Source organism: Canis aureus, chromosome 1 (assembly GCF_053574225.1).
Source record: "Canis aureus isolate CA01 chromosome 1, VMU_Caureus_v.1.0, whole genome shotgun sequence".
In the NCBI taxonomy this organism is placed as follows: Eukaryota; Metazoa; Chordata; class Mammalia; order Carnivora; family Canidae; genus Canis; species Canis aureus.
Window position 1 is genome coordinate 108860251 of NC_135611.1, and position 23725 is coordinate 108883975.

Sequence of the window (23725 nt, forward strand, 5' to 3'; positions counted from 1 at the left end):
TGGGCCTGAGTCATACTGGCCTCTGGGACATTAGACCCAGGAGTGAGTGGCTCAGAGTCCAGTGTGGGACACAAAGGATAAACAGAGGAGGACAGTGCAGGTGGGGGTGGAAGATAGACGATCCAAGCAGAATCCGCAGGGGAGGGACAGGGAGGAGGTGACATTGTGTAAAAGTTGGACCAGATGCACTGCCATTGATTCATTTTGCAGAGACTCCCAGAGTCTGTGCTGGAGGCGGGGGTCTCAGGAGTACATAGGAATTTCTCTCCGCCCCACGGAGCTCCCAGAGCTCTGGTTCACAGAGGAGGGTGTGTCTTGTGAACACGAACAATTCACAGGCACGCTGTTAAGGGGGTCCGGGAGGGCATGAAGGATGGACGTCATGTTCTGGAGGAGGGTGGAAGGTGTAGAGCCTGGGGGGCCACAGTCACAGGCCCACAGGGCTCAGATGTCAGGAGACCCCTCTCGCTAGGGCTGGACAGAGCAAGAGGGTGCATTTGTTCGGGAGGTCCTGGCTTCCTTTCCCGGGGCCAACCTCCTGAGCTGTGGGGATGTCAAAGGTTCTACTTCTTTGAGACAAAAAGCCAGGACAAGTGACAAGAGAGAGAAGGAAGCGGCCAGGAGACCCCTTCACTCTGTGTTCCCTCCCCCACTCCTTGAGACTCTAGTCCCCTTCCTTCCAGGACAACCACCCCCCACCCCAAGCGAAAATAATTAAATTGTTGAATCTCGCTAAAAATCTGGGTGATTTTTTGTCCTTAATTTCTGACCAGGGACAGACCGAGGAAAGTGGAAAAAGGGATTGCCCTGTTCCTTTCCTCTCTCTTCCCCGACCTCTGTCTCTGGGGACATGGGTCCCTCCACGTGCTTTCCTGTCTGGTCGCCGTCTTTTCCTTGGTTATCTCCCTAAGCCAATTAAGTAGGGACATGGGCTCCAGAAACCAGCTTCCACCTGCTGTGACCTTGCTGGGTTCCCCAGCTCCCCCCTGCAAGGCGGAGGGGGTGGTGGGTGGGAGGAGTGACCACGCTTCCTGCCTCAGTGGCCCATGTGAGGACACGAAAAGGAATGAAATCCTGATTCATTCTACAACATGGGTAGACCCTGAAGGCATTATGCTAAATGTTTATCTTAATCTAATTTTTTTTTTCTGAACTTGTCCTTGTGCTGTTCATGTCCATGGCAGCTTCATTCATAACGGTCCCAAACTGGAAACTATCCAAATGTCTGTCAACAGCTGACAGGCTGAGGTGTATCCAGACAATGGATGGGTGGATCCTCAGCAATAAGAAGGCATGAACTTCAGGTACACAGGACAACACGGGTAAATAGCACAATAACGAGTAAATATAGGCAGTCTCAAAGCAGTACATACGGTTTGATTCCACCTACATGAAATTCTAGAAAAGGTGACCTCATAGTGGCAGAAAGTAAATCATAGTTGCCAGGAGCTGGGGGTCAGCAGCTGGGATTCACTGCAAAAGGACAAAAGGGAACCTTTTTGGGGTGCTGAGAGTATTCTATTTTTTTTTTTTAGTATTCTATTTTTTAAAGTGTATTTATATTTTTTTAGTAATCTTTACACTCAGAGTGGGGCTCGAACTCACAACGCTAAGATCAAGAGTCACATGCTTCTCCAACTGAGCCAGCCAGGCGTCCCGAGTATATTCTATATCTTGATTATGGTGGTAAGTCCATGGCTATATGTGATGGTCCAAACTCCTCAAACTGTACTGTTACAGTGGGTAGATTTTATGGGATATAAATTGAGTCTCAATAAATTGGAAGGAAAAAGAAAAATCCACTGAGCACATACTATTTGCCAGACACTGAGAAAGTCAGCCCAAAAATTCTTTTTTCAAAACAATCCACCAGAGAGGCGCTATTGATATCAGATAGATGCTGTTATTATCCTCATTTCACAGATGAGAAAACAGAGGCTGTGGGAGGTTAGGTGACCTGTCCAAGATCCCACAACTGGGAAGAGATCATTGGGGTTTTTTGTTTCTTTTAAATATTTTATGTATTTATTCGTGAGAGACACAGAGATAGAAAGACAGAGACATAGGTAGAGAGAGGCTCCCTCCCCTGTAGGGAGCCGGATGCGGAACTCGATTCCAGGACCCTGGGATCACAAGCTGAGCCAAAAGCAGACACTCAACTACCGAACCACCCCGGTGTCTCAAAATCATTGAGTTTTATCTTCATCTTGCTGGACCCTCTGGACCCTGCTGATATGTGTCCCCTCTGATTTTGGTCCTCCTTCCTTTCTCCTTCCTCCGTCTCAAGCTCAGATGTATGTCTCTCCCTTCACCCCCATATGTCTGCACCCTACCCAACCAGCCCACCCCTCCTGCTCTCTGAGCCCCTCCCTGGTTGTTTCTTCTGTCCCTGAACAGGACTAATTTAGCAAATGCCCCAATCTTCTTATGATGGTCCAGCCTCAGCAGAATGGCCGGGAATTAGCAGGGATTAGGTTCAGATGCATGACCCTGGGGGGAGGGGCTCTGTGCAGGCAAATGAGTTTTAACTAAGTGATGCCTTCCTTCCTCCACAGCAGATCATGCCTAGGACACACAGTAATAATAAGACCATAACCAAACTCTTTGTTGGGCGCTTATGACATGCCAGGAACTGTTAGGCACATTCCTTGTATTTCTCCCTCCACCCCCCCAAACCTTCATTACAGCTTCATGCGGTGGGCACCATCCCCTAATTGCCCTATTTTAGGGATCAGGAGGGGCTAAGGAACCTTCCCAAGGCAAACGGGGGCCACTCCTAGCTTTCCAGTTGCTTCTCAGGGTAAAGATGGAGCAGATGCTGGGAGGCAAGGATGGGATGTCTGGAGCCATGCAGCGTGCCAGTATGACCCAGGGTTGGTGTTTTCAGCCCCTCAGAGTATGGAGGGGATGGGAGGCGGCAAGAGTGGGTGACAACAGAGAGAGACATGTGCTCTGGGAGGGGAGCACAGAAAGTGCAGCAGAGGGGATTAGGTAGGGAAAGAAAAGCCAAGACAGATGCCAGGAGGGGACTTTGTGCAAGGTGTGCTTTCATCCTTAAGCAGCAGATAGAATTCTCCAGCGCAGCATATGGGCCTGGATTTTGTAGGAAGGTTAATTACATGCTTAATTTATTTAACAGATATCGTTGTTCCTGGTTTAAGATCTCTTCTCGGGTCAATTTCAGAAAGTTGTATTTCTTTTTTCTTTAAGACTTTATTCATTTATTCATCAGAGACAGAGAGAGAGAGGCAGAGACCTAGGCAGAGGGAGAAGCAGGCTCCCTGCGGGGAGCCTGATGTGGGACTAGATCCCAGGACCCGGGATCACACCCTGGGCCAAAGGCAGACACTCAACCACTGATCCACCAAGTGCCCAGAAAGTTGTATTTCTCAAGGAAATTTGTCCATTTTATACTCCATTGTCCGATTTGTTGGCATACATTTGCTTCGTGATCTCCTAATTCCCACTTGGTTTGTCCATAGCCTTAAATGATATATCAGATCCAGATAAGACAAAAGCCGAAACGTCATCTCGAGATGTTAGAAAAGAGGGAAGGAATAGTAGAGATGAGACCAGAAACTAATCAAATAAAAAGTGTAAAATTTTTAAAAAACACAGACATGAACAGTTTTGTGAAATGTTATGAAAATCGGTAGCTCCCGAAACACAAACAAGAGGAAAAGACATTACTAACATCAAGAAAGAACACGACAGAGGGCATTACAAAAAATGCTGCATTAACGTATCAATGATCATAAGAGGATATTGCGAACAATCGTATGCCCAGAAATTTGGAGATTTGGATGACAAACTCCCAGCTAGACAGACCTTAGCAGAGCAAGCATGAGCAAGAAGTAAAAATCCAAATAGTCCTATTAAAGAGGAATAATCCAGGGGCACCCAGCTGGCTCAGCCATGGTCGAGCTAAGGTTATTTTTCCCTCCAGTAAAAAAAAAGCATTAATGTTAAGACAGTTGGGAGTTTCCTGGAGGAAGGTCATGCTCTCAATGGCTGCAGGTTTGAAGGACATTTAATTTTACCTGCATTTCCTTTTGCCTGTGTTATCTTTTCTTGTTTTTTTGTTTTGTTTCGTTTTGTTTATTTATTTATTAGACAGAAAGAGAGAGAGGCAGAGACACAGGCAGAGGGAGAAAGAAGCAGGCTCCATGCAGGGAGCCCGACATGGGACTCGATCCGGGGACTCCAGGATCACGCTCTGGGTCATGCTCTGGGTCAAAGGCAGGCGCTAAACCACTGAGCCACCCGGGGATCCCCTTGCCTGTGTTTTCCATGTCATTATGGAGTGTGGGCATTGGTGATGTCAGGGCTCCAGGAAATGGAGTCTATATGTCCTATTAATAACCCGACTTCCAGAGACCCATTAAGAATGCTTTCTTCTTGTAAATCACTAAGATATTTGTAAACTGTTGGAGACTCCTGTCTTGCAGGACTGTGATCTCTATAAGAAGTTTGGTGGGTTTTTTTTTTTTTTTTGCCTGGGTGGCTCCTTCGGTTAAGTGTCTGCCTTCAGTTCAGGTCATGATCCCAGGGTCCTGGAGTCCTGCGTCGGGCTCCCTGCTTAGTGGGAAGTCTCTTTCTCCCTCTCCTCCCTGCTCGTCGTCTCTCTCTCTCTCAAATAAATAAATAAATAAATAAATAAATAAAATCTTTTAAAAACGCATTTGTTTTTCCTTTCCCTTAGTTTTTGGGCAGCCAGGAGTGCCTGAGGAATATCACACAGATCCCACCTGGAAGTCGGGGGTGGGGTTGCAGGGTGTCAGCCTGAGCTTTGCCCTCAGCTTTGCCTCTTGCTCCCTCTCACTCCCAGCTGTGGGCGAACCTGTGCCCGTGTCCTCTTGCCAAGTGTCCATACCTCCTGGCCTCTCTGTTTTGTTCACCAAGTCCGGTTCAAGAAACCTCTGTTCTCAGAACCAGTGGGGGATATAGCTAGGTAGAAGGGGGGAATGATGGAAAGATGTGTGGACAGATGGATGGACAGGAGGACACAGAATCTTAAAAACTGTATTGGAATTTGGAAGCTGGGTCATTTGGGGGCAGGAGGGAAGATTCTGGAAAACACGAAAATACGGAAGTACAGAGAATTTATGTGGAAGGGGCCACGAGGGATGGAGGATGTTGTCCTGTCCACCCAACCCAGAGGGCAGAGGGAGATCTGAAGGTTGGGGATGCGGCCAGCTGAGACCCCAGTTAATGATTATTAAGCACTTAGAATAGTGCCTGGCATAGAAGAAAAATGTGTTTGAGGGATGCCTGGGTGGCTCAGTGGCTGAGCATCTGCCTTTGGCTCAGGTCATGATCCCGGGGTCCTGGGATTGAGTCCTACATCAGGTTCCCTGGAGGGAGCCTGCCTCTCCCTGTGTGTCTCATGAATAAATAAATAAAATCTGAAAAAAAAAGAAGAAAAAGAAAAATGTGTTTGAATTTCTCTCTCTTTTGTATATATTTTCCATTTGCCTTTGTTGCTCATATCCGCCTATCCTATCTTATCGCAGAGCTCCTCCAAGGCCAGACAGGATCCTGCCCTGGCTCACCTCTCCATCCTCCTCTTTCTGCCTGGCTGGCCTCTTCTTGCCCCTAAAAGAAGCTAAGCTCTAGGACCAAGGCCAGGGCTAGGGGCCTAAGTGAATGAGGGAGGCAGGCACCTTACAGAGGTGGTTCTCAAAGTACAGTCCCTGATTCATCCCTAATTCAACCAGATGCATCAGCTATCATTTGGGAACTTGCCTGAAATGCTAATTTGGGGACCTGCCCCCAGACCCATTGAATCTGAAGCTGAGGGGGGTGGGATCCGGGGGAGGCACGGTAGTCTGGGTTTTAACAAGCCCTCTAGGGGATTCTGATGCGCACAAATTTTGAAAATCACTTTGGGGAGGTGCTAGGGAGGGAAGCTGGTTCTCCAGACAGTTACACCGTGTGATCTTGCTACAGGGTAGAGGCCAGGCAGGTAACCGGTGGCTTTGCCCTGAGGAACAAAGCTATGGGGCCCGAGGTGGGTTCTCCCAGCTGCTGTGACAGGTTCTCTCCGGAGCAGATGTCAGCAGACCCTGAGATAATCCTATTGCACAGATGGGGAAAACCAAGCCTGCCTGGGGAGGATGCGTTTGCCAATAATGGGATCGAGCCCCCCATGGGACTGTGTGCTCAGCATGGAGTCTGCTTAAGATTGTCTCCCTCTGCCCACTTCCTCATCTTGGTCTTTGTCTAAAATAGAATAAGTAAAATATTTTTTTAAAAATTGTGATAAAATCTACAAAACCCAAAATGTATCCTTTTTCCCATTTTTAAACACACTAGTCAGTGGTGTTAAGTACATCCACAATGTTGTACAACCAGCACCACCATCCGTCTCCTGGGCTTTTTCCATCATCCTGAGCCGAAACTGTGTTCCCATTAAACACTGACTCCCCATACCCCCCCATCTCACCACCCACGGTAACCTGGAATCTATTTTATGTCTCTCAGCTTATGGGTGTACAACTATCTGCTTGAGTCCCCGATATCAATTCTTTTGCGCATAAAAATCACTTTTCTTTGAAACTTCTCCCCAAATAAAATACAAGCCCATGTCTCATATTGGTCCTTCCAAACACCGTCTCACGGAGATGCTCCTTGGTGTCCTGGGTGTGCGCCCCCCTCCCTGCAGTGAGATGATAAATCCACATTTGCTCAACTCCCAGTGTCCTCCTGATGGTGCTCAGCTGAAGGACACTGACAGCTATCACCAAGTCTGTCCCAAAAAACAACCTACACTCCAAAAGCATGAGAAAGTCAGACTCCCCATCCCCTTGTTATGGGACAGAGGACCAATTCTGAACTCAGGTTCGGCTGCTTGCTACCCAGAAAGCCAATCTCAAGACACAAGCATTGGTGGGAAAGGAAAGGTTGCCTTATTATTATTGAAGATTTTATTTATTTATTTGAGAGAGAGAGAGAGAGAGAGAGAGAGCACATGAGCAGGGCTCAGGAGCACCTCCCCACTAAGCAGGGAGCCCAATGTGGAGCTCGACCTCAGGACCCTGGGATCATGACCTGAGCTGAAGGCAGACGCTTAACCAACTGAGCCACCCAGGCACCCCAAAAGGTTGCCTTATTAAGGAAGCTGGCAACAGGGAAGATGGTAGACTAAAGTCTCAAAGAATCTTCTCTTCCATTCAGGAGGAGCCAGAAGGCTTAAAGGGGAAGGCACAGAAACTGTGCAGGAGAAGCAGGTACTCGGCTTCCAGATTCCCCCAGCAATTGGCCAGTGATCAAGGCCCCCAGGTGTCTCCCAGCAAAGGCTAGTCCGGCAGCCCAACAAGCTGCATGCAGAGCCTTCCTTGCACCAGGAACCCATCATTGAGGACAGTGGTGCCTCCCCTTCTGGAAAGCCTGGTCCATTGTATCTCAAAGCCAGGGGTCTGCAGGATCTCAAGGAGAAGTAGGGGACTTGGGACTTGGAGTTGGAAAAAATATGGGGTTTAGGTCAGCAAGCAAGAAGCTTGAAGCAAGTTAACCCTAAAGACAGGTGGGAGTGCTCTTACAGGTCCACCTGCTGACTCAGGTGAGAATCTTCTTCTCAATCTGTGCCAATCTCCTCAACAGAACGGTGCGTCTCATTTCTTTTAGAAATGAAAGAGAAGGTGGCCTCCGGTCACATCTTCTGGACCGAGGAAATTGCTAGATGCTCCCTTGTTGACAGCAGAGCCATTGACTTGGCGACTCTCCTGTTCCCACCTGCCCAAAAGAGGAGGAAAAAAAAGATAAATTAAGGCAAAATCTTGCCAGAAAGGAGCATGTTATATGTTAACTACTTGAATTAAAAAAAGAAAAGAAAAGAAAAAAGAAAAAGAGCAGCAAGGAAGGAGCGCGAATGCCCAGTCATGGTAGAGCCACCTGAGGCCCCAGGCAGTTCAAGGAGCAAGACAAACCTCCAACACCAAGTCCCCTTTGCTTTGCCTCGTGCTGTTCCATCACCTCTACTGTTCGCCAGCGTTGGTGAAAATAAAGGCGGTCCCCGGGGCCTGGGCCTTGGAAGCCGGGAGTCCCGGGAGGGCCCTGCGCCGCGAGGAGCCCCGTCTGAGGTCTACATGTGGGTGCGGGTAGCTCCAGGGGCTGGTTCCCGGGGCCCCAGGCTCCTGCGACCCGCGCACAGAGCAGCCCCCCTCATTCATTCACCAAGAGCCAGGGGCAGCCGTCCCCCTGCACCCCCCCTGCACCCCCGACGGCCTTCATCCCACAGGAACTCAGGGACCTCAAGGCACCCTGGGGGCCAGCGTGGACGTGGGGGCCACGTAGAGAAGGGACCAGAAGGTGAGAGCGGTGTTGGGGGCAAGGGGAGAGGCCCCCGGACCTACCAGGCGGGAGAGGATGGAGGCTGGACCTGGAAGTGAGGGACTGGGGGTCCCAGGACTGGGAAGGGATGGGGTGACACCAGGGGCCCTTTCCTGGGATGGGGACCCGCCCCCCCCTCACCGCACGATGCGCACCGTGGGTTTCCCCGGGGCTAGAGCCCCCTGAGGGCGGGGCCAAGGCTGTCCTGCCCCCGAGGTCCCAGCCCCCCCCCCACCCCCAGCTCAAGGGGGAAAGGATTAATCACTCACTGTGACTCCTCCGGGGGCGGGGCTGAGGGTGGGTGAGAGAGGGAGGGTCCCGGGACCCTTGGGTGTGTCTGGGTGGGCACAGCTTGGGGGTGGGATTTAAGCCCGGGTCCTGGGGCAGCGCCTCACGAGCAGACAGCAGAGCTGCGGAGACGATGCAGGAGCCAGGCTCTCCCTCGGGTGCGCCTGGGCCCGGGGCGGGTGGGCGGGCGGGGGCTGGGGCTGCGCAGGCCTTCTGGGCGTTCAGAGGGGGCCCCCTGTCCGGGCGGGGGCATCCCACCCTGTGCTGTGGGGACTTGGTGGAGCTGGGATGTGGGATTAAATTCTTGGGCTTGGGATGGGCTGAGCAGAGGGCCTGGTGCACAGTCGCCCCCTGCAAGTGTCAGGGTGGCTTCCGCCCCTGAAGGGAGGGGCTTGGGGGGCCAGATGAGGTGGGAGCCCGCTGGAGACCCCAGCCTGGCTGAGCCCCGGGAGCCCACCGTGCCTGCCTTCCTGGGCCGTTGGGCCCTGGGGGAACGAGGCAGGAGCTGTTACCAGGCCCATTCCAAGGATGTGCACACTGAGGCCCAGGCAGGGGGAGGGACTTTGGCAGGCTGGGGACTGTGTCTGTGGCTCATCTGACCCTGTTTCCTTTGGTCAGGCCCCCCATCAACCCAAAGGGTCCCAAAGGCCCGGAAGAAGCGCACTGTGTACCTCAAAGAACAGCTGCAGGAACTGAAGAGACATTTCATGACGAACCAGTACCCTAGCTACCAGGAACGCTTGGCCCTGGCGGCCAGGCTCCATCTGGAGGAGCACCAAGTGCAGGTATGACTCTGGGTCCCCCGGCACCCCCTCCATGTCCCCAGTCTTCCCAAGATCCACCGGGAAGGTGGCACTTCCTGGGGCCTGGGCTCCTGGGCCACCTCCCCGCCCTCCCGGGCTCCAGCTGAGCAGACTGAGGCCAGAGGTCCCAGTGCTGCCCTGGCTCCCACAGCTAGCAAGGGGCCCCCCGTGTAGACCCAGGGCTGGACCCCGAGCTCACCCCAACCCCCGTGCTGTACAAACCAGCCAACACCATCCTGCCCAGTCTGAAACCCTGCTGGGTCACCAGGCACCAGAACTCAGGGCCTCTGAAGGTGGGGGACCCTCTGGGGGAGGCCCCTTCCTGGCCCCTGGGCTCCGTGGTGTCCAAGCCCTGCCCCTCCTGCCTCTGCACCCTCCCCTGCAGCCTCCTGCACCCGGCACCCCAGGGGCCTGGAACTGGGCCTGGGCCATAGGGAGGGTAGGAGGCCCACTGTTCTCCCGGGAGCAGCCCCGCACCTGGGCCAGAGGCAAGCCCTTCTAAAGCTCCTCCTTGTCCCCTCTGTCCCTCCCTCCAGGTGTGGTTCAAGAACTGCAGGGCCAAGCACTCGAGGCTGCAGGGACTGCCCAATGGGCAAGGTCGGGGAGGCCGCGCTGTGCCCATGGGCCAAGGAGCTGTCGCCCCTGATTCCATCCCTGCCCCTGTCCTTCTTCCGTTCCCTATTCCTGCCCCTGAACCTGCTCCTGCCCTCATCCCTGACCCCGCCCCAGTCCTTGTCCCTGGGCGCCCCATGTTCCCCGGGGGCCCAGGCTACTGTGGCCAGAGTCGCCACAGCCCCATGGGGGTCTTCCCTGCAGCAGAGCCCAGCATCTACAGCCTCCGCCGCGCCTGGTGCGACCCAGAACAGGGATCCCAGGGGTATGTCCCCGCTGCCCAGGCCCCTATCTCAGCCCTGGCCCTGGCCAGGCCACAGGGCTCCTCCGCCTCGGACTTCCTGCCGGATCCCGTGCTGGCCCCCGATTTCACAGAGCTCCTCTCATCCCGAGACCCCTTGGAGGGACCCTCTTTCCCCTTGATGTCCGGATATCAAGAGGGAGATGACCCTGCTGATGACAGTGACTTGGACCTTAAGAGATTACTGGACTTATAAGGGAACCTGCCCCACAGTCCTGCAGTTCCTGTGGCGCCAGAGGGGACTGGGGTCGGATGGGCCTGCAGTTGGTCCCATGTGGGTGAGGGCAGCGGTCAAGGTCAGGTAATCTGCAGCGGGAACACACCATTCATCCCTTCTTGGGGAGGTGGCATCTCCTGTCCGCTGTGTGGCCACCACATGTCATGCTGCTGTGAGTGTCCCCGCAGCATTATTTAGGGCGCACATGAGCACTTATGTGGGATCCCAGGGCGCTGCCTCTTTGCTTCACAGATGCTCTGAGAGCTTTCTATGCGCCTTGACCCCATGGTTCGCCCAGCGCTCTAGTTGGCGCCCTCGGGAACACTTGGGGTGTGAGACCTTTTAATGCTTTCCAGTCAGTCTGCTGACTTGAGACTTGAGGTTTCACTGTGGTTTTAATATTCATTACTGATCAGGGATCCCTGGGTGGCGCAGCGGTTTGGCGCCTGCCTTTGGCCCAGGGCGCGATCCTGGAGACCCGAGATCGAATCCCTCGTCGGGCTCCCGGTGCATGGAGCCTGCTTCTCCCTCTGCCTGTGTCTCTGCCTCTCTCTCTCTCTCTCTGTCTATCATAAAAAAAAAAAAATATTCATTACTGATCAAGAATTTATGCCCTCAAAAAAAAAAAAAAAAAAAAAGAATTTATGCCCTCTCACACGTTAGTCAATTATTAGGAATAGTCACGGTGTGTCTTTTTTTAACCCATTTTTGGGGTTTTGTTTTTTTTTTAAGTTTTACACCCAATGTGGGGCTTGAACTCAGGACCCAGAGATCCTAAGATCAAGAGTCCTAAGCTTTACCCACAGAGCCAGCCAGGTGTCCCATTTTTCTTTCTTTAATCCATTTATCCTTATATCTTTCTTGATAATGTACTGTAAATAGTTTTCATATTTGTATTTTTTTCATAAATAAAATTTCTGCTATTTTACTGTATTTCAGTGCTTTTCATTATCTGTTGTTAGGGACTATTTTCTTGATTCCTTACTATCACTGGCACACTGATATGCTGTAAAGCAAACTAAAATTATTAATAAAAATGAAAAATGAGGGGCCCCTGGGTGACTCAGTGGTTGGGCATCTGCCGTCAGCTCGGGTCATGATCCCGGGGTCCTGGGATGGAGTCCCACGTGGGGCTCCCCACAAGGAGTCTGCTTCTCCCTCTGCCTGTCTCTGCCTCTCTGTATCTCTCATGAATAAAAATCTTTTTTAAAAAGTAAAATCTTTATAGTTTTATGTTTAGTAGGTCTCTAATACATCTAGAATTGATTCTGTATGGTGTGAGGTATAGGGGTTCAGGGATTTTTTCCCTTCCCCTCAGGGATTTCCACCTGTCAGTTGATGAAGACACTGGTGATTTGTCATAAGTCAAGGGTTCTTTCATGCATGTGTCAGTATCTACAAAGTCTATATTTGGGGTCCATGGTCTTTATATCTTTCTATCAATTACATACTCCCTTTTGTTCCCATTGTCCTCAGTTTCTCAGCTCCTGGCCCCTGGGCCTCCCCACAGCCAGTTTTCTGACCTGTCCTGTTCCTACTTAGCAAATGCTTCAATCCTCTTAGGCCAGGCCAGCCTCAGCAAAATAAAGGGAGAATTAGCAGGGATTTGGAGGGACATGTGACAGACTGGGGGGGAAGGGTCACAACTGACAGGATATAATGAAACCCCACCTGCTTATCAGAGCCCATGGTAGGAATGTACACAGAAAAACACACAAGGCCCCACAAGGAGACTGAAGGGGGGAAGACAGAGGTAGAGGGGAGGGGGGGCAGAAAGAAGGAGAAACTGAGGGACTGGAGTTTCTTGCTCTCAAAACCAGAACATGCAGCCCCCCTCCCCCACCATGGGTCACTTCCCATGTGACAACAGCTGTCCTATATGCTCTAATATCCTTACAAAAAGGTCCTTTAAGGCAGGCAGCTTAATCCCTTGCCTACAGAAGGTCACACCAAGTATCAGAGCGTTCGAGCACCTTTCCAAGAAGACAGCAAGCATCCGAGCTGAGCAAGCAAGCACCAGGCTGGAGAGGGTAGCCCTCAACCTTCTGCACTAGCAAATTGTGCCAAGCCCGTCTGCTTCTTGGACTATTTGGAATAGGACATGCGGACAGCTGGACATCCATGAGACTTTGGGTAACAACCACACCTCTCCACGTGCGTGGGTGTGAGTCGTATGGAATGTGCCATTTATACTCTCAGCACAGAGCCTTACAAGAAGCGCCTAGGAAATGGGGGGGTCTTATTCTTTCGTCACCAGACAGGCCCCCAACCCCACAGCTCTTCTCTCTCCCCCACCTCCCTGCTGTGCATACACCCATGTTTTCCCTGCCCACTTTCTCTGGTCTCCCCTCCCCCACAGCCGGTTTCCTTGGCCTTGACCTGACTTACCACCTGCCTCCACCCTCTTGGGCCAGGTCAGCATCTGCAGAATCTCAGCCAGGTCAGAGGAGAGCTGAAGGGGACACAGGACATATTGGCAGACGATGGTAAAAAGAAAAAAGAAAAAAACCTTCTCAGGCACCTGTTTCGCGCCTCCTTGGTGGCTGTGAGACATTGGTCACACCAGTGGGTGTCCTCAGGGGGCATCTAGGATCTGCTTCCCCACACAAGAGCCCAGAGATGCAGAATACTCTGGAGCAGAGATGCAAATCTCCTCTCCCCGGCTGTCCCCGGCAATGACTGGGCAGTGGATGCGACACACCGTAGGTGCTCACAGACGTACTTGGTGGCATTCACGTTTTTAATTAAAATAAGTATATTTGTCTCCAAATTCATCAGGTTGTATACACTTAATATATTCAGTTTTTTTTGTTTGTTTGTATGTACATAGTGAAACATTTCATGGTCATGTTTTCCTTGCTGTCACAGATACTTACTGGTTTTAAAGTGCTTCAGCCAATTGCACTGAGTTGCTTATTAGGCTTTTTTGTTTTTTTTCTTCAAGTGTTTTACTTTCGAAAAAAAACTTGTTAACCCTCATCTTGTTCTCTTAGCAGTGCCCTCAGCCCCACAACTAGATCCCTTCTCTGGGAAGAGGGATGGGATGGAAATGTATGTTTTTTTTTATTATATCTATTCCCTTTTGTATATTTGGAATTTCTTGCCATAGAAGTAGGAGTTTTTAAGCTTTAAAAAAAAAAGTGGGATGCCTGAGTTGAGCATCCGCCTTTGGCTTAGGGTGTGATCCCAGGGTCCTGGGATTGAGTCCTCGCATTGGGCTCCCTGCAAGGAGCCTGCTTCTCCGTCTACCTATGTCTCTGCCTTTCTCTGTGTCTTTCATGAATAAATAAAATCTTTTTTTAAAAATTAAAAAATTTTTAAATTTTTATATCTTCAAAAAAACCCATATTTTCAATAAATAGTTGAAATAGGAAATACTCTATGGAATACACACACACAAACCACTGGAACTAATAAATGAATTTTGCAAGTTCCCAGGATGCAAAATCAATAAACAAAAATGGATTGTATTTCTATACAGTACCAGTGAAAAATTGGAAAAGAGTGTTTTTAAATAATACTATTTATAATAGCAATGAAAAAAACAAAAGTAGGGACACTGAGTGGCTCAGTCGATTGAGCATCCAACTCTTGATTTCAGGTCAAGTCATGATCTCAGGATCATGAGATCGAGCCCCCCAGGTGGCTCCTTGAAGGCACCTGGGCGGCTCAGTCAGTTAAGCATCTGCCTTTGGCTTGGATCATGATACCAGCGTCCTGGGATGGAGCCCTGTGTTGGGCTCCCTGCTCAGTAAGGAGCCTGTTTCTCCCTCTCCCTGTGCTCCTCCCTCTGCTTGTACTCACTCAATCTCTCTCTCTCTCTCTCTAATGGATAAATAAAATCTTAAAAAACAAAAAAAGATGGCTTTTAAAATAAACACAATGCCAGCCGGTGCCCCCCACACCTCTGCCTTCCAATCCTTCCTTTGCTTTAGAGATCTTGGTTGATTTCCATAACTGACCGTGGGGGCCACTTCTCTTTTCTCTTCTCACGATTTAAATTCTGCTCTCATGTTTTATTTATTTATTTTTTTATTATTTATTTATGATAGTCATACAGAGAGAGAGAGAGAGAGAGAGGTAGAGACATAGGCAGAGGGAGAAGCAGGCTCCATGCACCGGGAGCCTGACGTGGGATTCGATCCCGGGTCTCCAGGATCGCGCCCTGGGCCAAAGGCAGGCGCCAAACCGCTGCGCCACCCAGGGATCCCTGCTCTCATGTTTTAAATTCACCAACAAAGAGCGAGCCCTTGAAACCTGAGGTCCCCACTCTTTACCTCCCCCAAAATAGAACCACAGGCCCATGCTCTCTTTACCCACAATCTCCCTGTGTGGCTGCAGGTGTGCCATGGAATTCTCATGTCCTGTAAGTAATAAAGTTATTTTTTCAGAGTTTCCTGATGATTATTGGTGAAGGGCATCTTGCAATCGTAATAACCACAAGGGTTGGTCCAGCCACAGCATTGGTTATTAATAAGCGGAGACCAGCACAAAATAATTAAATACCTACAAAGAAAGCTAATGGGGCAGCCTGGGTGGCTCAGCGGTTTAGCGCCACCTTCAGCCCAGGGCGTGATCCTGGGGTCCTGGGATCGAGTCCCACATCAGGCTCCCTGCATGGAGCCTGCTTCTCCCTCTGCCTGTGTTTCTCTCTCTCTCTCTCTCTCTCTCTCTCTCTCAAATAAATAAATAAATAAATAAATAAATAAATAAATAAAATCTTAAAAAAAAGAAAGCTAATGAAAGATGTGCAAGATGGAGCACCTGGCTGGCTCAGTCCATAGAGCATGCAACTCTTGATCTCGGGGTTGTAAGCTTAAGCCCCAACTTGAGTGTAAAGATTACCTAAAAATAAAATATTTTTTAAAATATGCAAGATATCACAATTATCAAAACGTTGCTGAGAGAAATTAAAGAAGCCCTGCATAAATAGAAAGACATCCCATGATCGTGGATATTCTCCTCAAATCCATCTATTCAGCACAATCCCAATAAAAATATCAGCAAGGCTTTTTGAAGAAATTGACAAGATGATCCTGAAATTAGATGAAAATGCAGAAGATCTAGTATACCTAAACAATCTCAAAAAAAGAAGAAAGAAAGAAAGAAAGAAAGAAAGAAAGAAAGAAAGAAAGAAAGAAGAAAGAAAGAAAGAAAGAAAGAAAGAAGAAAGAAAGAAAGAAAGAAAGAAAGAAAGAAAGAAAGAAAGAAAGAAACCAAGGACAATGAAACAAAAGAGAATATCCAGAAATAAGTCCTCCTATGTAATCAGCCTGTCTTGAACAAAGCATCAGGTCCATTCACTGGGGGGATATAACAGTGGTACTGAAGCAATTGAACATTTATTTACTTGTGGGGAAAAAATGAACCTTGATGCCCACCTTACTCCAGAGGAGAAGCTGGAATCAGGAAGCTTCTAGAAGCATCCATAGAAGAATATTTTCACAACTTTGGAGTGAGCAAAACTTTCTTAGGACATAGAAAAACACTAAACATGAAAAGAAAAAAGTCCAACTTAGGGCTTTGTCAAAACTGAAAATTTCTCATTAAAAGATACCATTGATAAAGTTAATAAAGAAGCCATAAACTTGGAAAATGTATTCACAGTCATATATCTGTCAAAGAACTATATCTGGGATATATTCTTATATTCCTACAAATCAACAATACAAAGGCAAACAACTTTTTTTTTTTAATTTGGAACGCTTTATGAATTTGCACGCCATCCTTGCACTGGGGCCATGCTAATCATCTCTGTATGCTTCCAATTTTAGTATACGTGCCGCAGAAGCACAATCTGACTTCAAAATGGACAAAAGAGCACTCACAAAAGAAGATAATGCAAAAAAGTCCAACAAACACGTAACATTGATCATCAGGGAAATGCATATAAAAATTAAAATGAAGGCACCTGGGTTGCTCAGTGGTTGAGCCTCTGCCTTCGGCTCAGGTCATAATTCTGGGGTCCTGGGATCGAGTCCTGCATCGGGACTTATGTGTCTTATGTCACATAAGACAGGGAGCCTGCTTCTCCCTCTGCCTGTGTCTCTGCCTCTCTCTGTGTGTCTCTCATGAATAAATACAATAATTTTTAAAAAAATTTTAAGAATACATCTGACTGGTATTCCTCAACACCACCCAGGTTATCAAAACAGGGAAAGTCTGAGAATCCACCACAGCCAAACGCAGCCTAAGGAGACGTGTAATGTGGTGTCCAGGACGGGATCCTGGAACAGAAAAAGGACCTTCGGGAGAAACCAACGAAAACTGAATCAACCAAGGGCTTTAGTTAACAACCATGTGTCAGATATTGGTTCATTCACTGTAATTAATGACCCAGCTAAGGTAAGACGTGAATGGAGTGCTGGGTATGTTATCTTCTCGACTTTTCTGTAAGTCTGAAATCCACCCCCTCCAAGTCCTTTGCAGACCTTCCCCTCCCTCTGTCTTGCCCCCTCTCTGGTGGGAGCACCCCTCACCCCTTCTTTCTGGGCGTTGCCTCCCCAGCTCCCCTTCCTCTGCTGCCCCCCTGTGGCTGTCACCACCGCCCCCACCCCCACCAGCGGGTTCTCTGACCCTGCCCTGGTCCCATTTAGCAAATGCTCCAATTTTTTCAGGCCAGGCCAGCCTCAGCAGAATAGAGAGAAAATTAGATCAGATTGAGGGAAGGGTACTGGGGAGACCCGGGACAGGCTCTGGGGGGATGGTGGACAGGTCCCTGGGGCGGGAGTGCCTGCCAGGATGTAACAAAAGCTCCTCCTGCTGATCCAACAGACTCTGCCCCCGCCATGCCAGGTGGGCAGTGCCGGGCATCCTGACTGCTGCAGACATTGCCACCTCAGAGGGTTTCTAGGGGGACCGGTCATTGCCTCTAAACAGATTTCTCCCTGAGGGTAACCTGAGGTTTTTTGCGGGGACAACACTGACCCCAGGTCTGAGGCAGGGAAAGAAACAAGCCTGGAACATCTTGCCACACCAGAGACATGAAGCTCTCAGAGGTTACCTGGGTTTTGTGCCCAAGGACACAGAGGCCACCCCCCAAGAAGCTTCAATGTGAGCCTCAAAAAAGGACACCTGCGACAGCTTGAAATACATCGTTGGGAATGTATAATGTAAAACTGGATGGGTTCACACTGGTCCTTTAAAAAGAAAGGGGAAGGGCAACCCCGTTGGGACCCCTGTCACTTCCGAGAGCCTTCTCTGTATCTTTACTTAATGAACTTCTATCCTTTGGCAGCCCGGGTGGCTCAATGGTTAAGCGCTGCCTTCAGCCCAGGGCGTGATCTGGAGACCCAGGATCAAGTCCTGTGTCGGGCTCCCTGCGTAGGGCCTGCTTCTCTCTCTGCCTCTCTGTGTGTGTCTTTCATGAATAAATAAATAAAATCTTTTTAAAAATTAAAAAAAAAACTTCTATCCTTTTATTCACCATAAAAAGTGGAGGGGAACAACTGGAGAAGGTGGTTGAGGCTCTGATGTAATACTCCAAACACTACTACGTTGGGAAGAATCATGTGGGGGCACCTGGGCAGCTCAGGGGTTGAGCGTCTGCCTTCAGCTCAGGTCGGGATCCCAGGGTCCTGGGGTCGAGTCCCGCATCGGGCTCCCTGCTCAGTGAGGAGCCTCTCCCTCTGCTGCTCCTCCTGCTCGTGCTCTGTTCATGCTCTCTCTCTCAAATGGATAAAAAGGAAGGAATGAGGGAAGGAAGGAAGGAAGGAAGGAAGGAAGGAAGGAAGGAAGGAAGGAAGGAAGGAGGGAAGAAAGATCCCTGGGTGGCTCAGCGGTTTAGTGCCTGCCTTCGGCCCAGGGCGTGATCCTCAGGATCGAGCCCCACGTCAGGCTCCCTGTATGGAGCCTGCTTCTCCCTCTGCCTGGGTCTCTGCCTCTCTCTCTCACTCTGTGTCTCATAAATAAATAAAATCTGAAAGAAAGAAAGAAAGAAAGAAAGAAAGAAAGAAAGAAAGAAAGAAAGAAAGAAAGAAAGAAAGAAAGAAAGAAAGAGAAAGAGAAAAAGAAAGAAAGAAAGAAAGAAAGAAAGAAAGAAAGAAAGAAAGAAAGAAAGAAAGAAAGAAAGAAAAAGAAAGAAAGCCAATCTGAAAAGGCTACATCCCGTATGAATCCTATTACACAATATTCTGGAAAAGGTGAAACTATGGATGTAGTAAAGTGATCCGAAGTTTCCAGGATTTTTTGTTTGTTTGTTTGTTTTTTGTTTCCAGGATTTTTTGTTTGTTCGTTTGTTTTTTTGTTTCCAGGATTTAAGAGGAATGAACATGTGGAACTCACAGGATTTTGAGGGCAGTGAGGTATTGCAATGGGGAATACTTAAAAAAAAAAAAAAGATTTTATTTATTCATTTGAGACAGAGGGATAGGGAGAGAGAGAACACATGAGCAGGGGGAGAGGAAAGAGGAAGAGAAGCAGACTTCCCACTGAGCTGAGAGCCCGATGTGGGACTTAATCCCAGGACCCCAGGATCACAACCCGAGCCAAAGGCAGAGGCTCAACCACTGAGCCATCCAGGCGCCCCAATAACAGGGAATACTTGTGGGGTATTGTAGGGCACTGTGATAGGGGAGACATGTCACTATCTATTTATCAAAACCCATAAAGTACACAACACCAAGAATGAACCCAATGTAAATTATGGATTCTGGGAGATAATGAGATGTCAAAAGAATTTTATTTTTTTAAAGATTTTATGTATTTATTTGAGAGAGAGAGAAATCACGAGCAGGGGGAGGGGTGGGAGGAGAAGCAGACTCCCCGTTGAGCAGGGAGCCCGATGCAGGACTCGATCCAGGACCCTGGGATCATGAGCTGAGCCAAAGATGGACACCTAACCGACTGAGCCACCTGGGCGCCCTCAACAGAACTTTACTGATCACAACAAAAGCACCACTGTCATCCCTGGGGTGGGGTGTCGATTTGGGGGAGGCTGTGCATATGTGAGGGTAGATGATATATAGGAACTCTCTGGACTTTCTTTCAACTTTGCTGTAAACTTAAAACTGCTCTGAAAAAATAAGGTCCTTTATTTAAATAAAGATGATGACTCTTTACCTGATGGGTCCAAATTAATTAGTCTGGGTGTTGTCTGAGCATTGAGAGTTGTTTGGGTTTTGGTTTATTTATTTATTTATTTATTTATTTATTTATTTATTTATTTGAAAGTGAGCACAAGCAGGGGAAACAGCAGAGAGAGAGGAAGAAGCAAGCTCCCCCCTGAGCAGCGAGCCCCATGCTGGACTTGACCCCAGGACCCCAGGATCATGACCTGAGCCGAAGGCAGATGCTAAACCAACTGAGCCACCCAGGTGCCCTGAGAGTCTTTAAATCTTCTCTAGGTGCTGTCAATGCGCAGTCAAGGTGAAGAGCCACCAAATCCAGATGGAGAGGTTTGTAACCAAGGGAAGGGTAACAACTTTTTAAGACAGATATTATTAAATATACAGAATCAAATAAGAAGGAAACCGAGGACAGGTATAGAATGCAGAGGCACTCAAGGAACATATGGACCAAATGCAACCCGTCCACCTTGTCACACTCAAACCAAGTGTAAAAAGACATATTTGGCATAGGTAGGGAAGTTAAAAAAAAAAAAATGGACCGGGGATTACATGGTACTCGGGAATCACCACTAATTTTTTGTTAGATGTGATAATGGCCTTGTAATTACATCAAAAATTTAAATTAAAGTTAACTCAAAAGATGGGGCACCTGGGTGGCTCAGCGGTTTAGCATCTGCCTTTGGCTCAGGTAGTGATTCCGGAGTCCTAGGATCGAGTCCCGCATCAGGCTCCCTACAGGGAGCCTGCTTCTCCCTCTGTCTGTGTCTCTGCCTCTCTCTGTGTGTCTCTCACAAATAAACAATTAAAAAAAATACTTTTAAAAGATTGGAAATGTACTAAATGTCACCAAATCAATCATGTACCTTAAGATGATTAAAATGGTGAATTTTAGGTTATGTGTATTTTACCTCGATTCAAAAACTTGCAAGGGGGCAGGTACAAAAAGAATGTGTGTAGGGATACCTGGGTGGCTCAGCGGTTCACTGCCTGCCTTCGGCCCAGGGCATGATCCTGGAGACCTGGGATCGAGTCCTGCGTTGGGCTCCCGGCATGGAGCCTGCTTCTCCCTCTGCACCTCTCTCTCTCTCTCTCCCATGAATAAATAAATAAAACCTTAAAAAAAAAAAAGAATGTGTGTTGATGGGGTGTCTTCCTCTTCCTTCCTGTTTTGGATACAGATGTGATGCTTGGAGCTGCTAATGGCCATCTTGCCACTGTGAGGCAGAGAAACAAGCAGATAAGAACCCAACAAGCTAAAGAAAAGAGAATAAAAAGACAGAACAATCCTGAAACGTTGATCACATTGTTAAGCTGACTACCAGCCTCAAGACGTTTTAACAATACATGTCCTTGAATTTCTTTTTTTTTTAAGTAGGCTCCATCCCCAATATGAGGCTTAAACTCACAACCTTGAGGTCAAGAGTTGTGTGCTCTACTAGCTAAACCAGGCAAGCACCCCAATTGATGTCCTTGAAGTTAAAAAAAAATTAGGTGGGAGGAACTGCCTGTCATGAGGCACTGCAACAATGGAACCATTGAGGGGTAGGGCTGAGGGGAGAGGAGGGTGCAGTCTTTCCCCCAGAGGGAGAGAAACCAGGAAGGGTAGGGGGGCAAAGCAAGCAGGTCTCTGAATCAGAGGGAAGACCTCGTGAGGTACTGAGGGCAAAATCTCTCATTCTGCACTTGACCATGGTGATGCCCAGCCTCTGCCTAGGGTTGCTTTGATCCCCCACCCCCATTTCCCTTGCTTCCTCCCTCCACGAAATCATCACCCTGAGACGTGAGGACACTTGTCTGAGGACCCACCACCAGCAACCAGTGAAGCTAGGACTGGTTATTGTCTAAATGGAAGGGGCCCAGAAAAAGAATTTGAAGAGAGAAGAGATATACTTTCCCCTCTCCCATATTTATTTGAAAAGTGTCATGTCAAGAATGAAACTGGACCATTCTCTTACACCAGACACAAAGATAAACTCAACATGGTTGAAAAATCTAAATGTGAGACAAGAATCCATCAAAATCCTAGAGGAGAACACAGGCAACACCCTTTTTGAACTTGGCCACAGCAACTTCTTGCAAGATACATCCATGAAGGCAAGGGAAACAAAAGCAAAAATGAACTGTTGGAACTTAAAATAAAAAGCTTCTGCACAGCAAAGGAAACAACAAAACTAAAAGACAGCCTACTTGTCTGTGATGGGATGGGATGGGATGGGATGGGATGGGGTGGATGGGATGGGATGGGAGAAGATATTTGCAAATGACATGTCAGATAAAGGGCTAGTATCCAAGATTTATAAAAAACTTACCAAACTCAACACCCAAGAAACAAAAAATCCAATCATGAAATGGGCAGGAGACATGAACAGAAATTTCACCAAAGAAGACATACACGTGGACAACAAGCGCATGAGAAAATGCTCCACATCACTTGCCATCGGGGAAATAAAAATCAAAACCACAATGAGATACCACCTCACACCAGTGAGAATGGGGAAAATTAACAAGGCAGGAAACTATAAATATTGGAGAGGATGTGGAGAAAGGGGAACCCTCCTGCACGTTGGTGGGAATGTGAACTGGTGCAGCCACTCTGGAGAACTGTGTGGAGGTTCCTCAAAGAGGTAAAAATAGACCTGCCCTACGACCCAGCAATTGCAATTGCACTGCTGGGGATTTACCTCCAAAGATACTGATGTAGTGAAATGACAGGACACCTGCACCCCGATGTTTCTAGCAGCAATGTCCACAATAGCCACACTGTGGAAGGAGCCTCCGTGTCCATCGACAGATGAATGGATAAAGAAGATGTGGTCTATGTATACAATGGAGTATTCCTCAGCCATCAGAAAGGACAAATACCCACCATTTGCATCAACGTGGGTGGAACTGGAGAGTGTTATGCTGAGTGAACTAAGTCAATCAGAGGACAATCATCATATGGTTTCACTCATACGGGAAATATAAGAAATAGTGAAAGGGATTATAAGGGAAGGGAGGGAAAATGAGTGGGAAAAATTAGAGAGGGTAACAAACCTGAGAGACTCCTAACTCTGGGAAATGAATAAGGAGTAGTGGGAGGGGTGGTGGGTGGGGGTTGGGGTGACTGGGTGACGAGCACTGGGTGTTATGCTATACGTTGGCAAATAGAACTTAAATAAAAACAAATGTAAAAAAAAGAAAAAAGAAAAGTGTCGTATCACCACGCCAAAAATGGTGATTCACTCGGCTAGACTACTCCACGTCCACAGGTGGCTCCGTGGGGAAGCTCTGGTGACTTGGGGCGACGGGGGCGTCGCTCTCAAGCAGGCCACACGGTGTCGCTGTTGGACAAGAATTCACCGTGTCTCCCGGTTCAGCAGGTGAGGGGTCTTCTGCTGAATTCCTTTATTTCCTTGAAGGTGTGCATTGTCCCAGTTAAGCAAAAATAGAGCCATGGTGCTTTCCCTTTTTCTTCCAGGTTTAAGGTAAAATTAAAATAAAAGGACCGAGGTAGAGGGACGCCTGGGTGGCTCAGCGGATGAGCCTTTGGCTCAGAGCGTGAACCCAGGGTCCCAGCTCCCTGCAGGGAGCCTGCTTCTCCCTCTGCCTGTCTCTCTGCCTCTGTGTGTGTGTGTGTGTGTGTGTGTGTCTCATGAATAATAAATAAAATCTTTTAAAATATAAATAAATAAAAAATAAATAAATAAATAAATAAATAAAAAAGGACCCAGGTAGATATTTCTAGTGCTCACCAGTTGCTCAGGCTCACCTGCCCTTCCTGGATACAGGAAGACTGCAGCCCCCAGCCTGCTTCTGCAGGTGGGCAAGACCTGTTCTGGCCCAGGCCAGAGGTGACGTGCATCACTTCCTTGCTGACTCCTTTTTTTTTTTTTTTTTTTAATTTTTATTTATTTATGATAGTCAGAGAGAGAAAGAGGGGCAGAGACATAGGCAGAGGGAGAAGCAGGCTCCATGCACCGGGAGCCCGATGTGGGATTCGATCCCGGGTCTCCAGGATCGCGCCCTGGGCCAAAGGCAGGCGCCAAACCGCTGCGCCACCCAGGGATCCCCTGCTGACTCCTTTTTAAGAGCCAGTGCTTGGGGCTCTCTGCTCTGCCCCAGC

The 23725-nt window shown here is 48.5% G+C and overlaps 1 protein-coding gene and 1 non-coding gene across 2 annotated transcripts; one reads left to right on the forward strand and one right to left on the reverse strand.

Moving 5' to 3' along the window:
* Positions 1 to 1495: 1495 nt before the first annotated feature.
* On the forward strand, positions 1496 to 11163 carry LOC144283158 (tetrapeptide repeat homeobox protein 2-like). Its single transcript, XM_077846949.1, has 3 exons — positions 1496 to 1686; positions 9238 to 9404; positions 9959 to 11163. The coding sequence occupies exons 2-3, from the start codon at positions 9327 to 9329 to the stop codon at positions 10529 to 10531; spliced, it is 651 nt and encodes a 216-aa protein (XP_077703075.1). The 5' UTR covers positions 1496 to 1686; positions 9238 to 9326; the 3' UTR covers positions 10532 to 11163.
* Positions 11164 to 16243: 5080 nt separating this feature from the next.
* On the reverse strand, positions 16244 to 16346 carry LOC144289151 (U6 spliceosomal RNA). Its single transcript, XR_013357182.1, has one exon. It is a non-coding gene; the product is annotated as a U6 spliceosomal RNA (small nuclear RNA).
* Between the last annotated feature and the right edge of the window lie 7379 nt (positions 16347 to 23725).

What these genes read in the sequence shown, in the direction of transcription:
- LOC144283158 (XM_077846949.1), top strand. Translation starts at nt 9,327, where the DNA reads ATGACGAACCAGTACCCTAGCTACCAGGAACGCTTGGCCCTGGCGGCC. An exon ending in TGGAGGAGCACCAAGTGCAG is followed by an intron (nt 9,405 to 9,958) that starts GTATGACTCTGG and finishes CCCTCCCTCCAG; the next exon opens with GTGTGGTTCAAGAACTGCAG.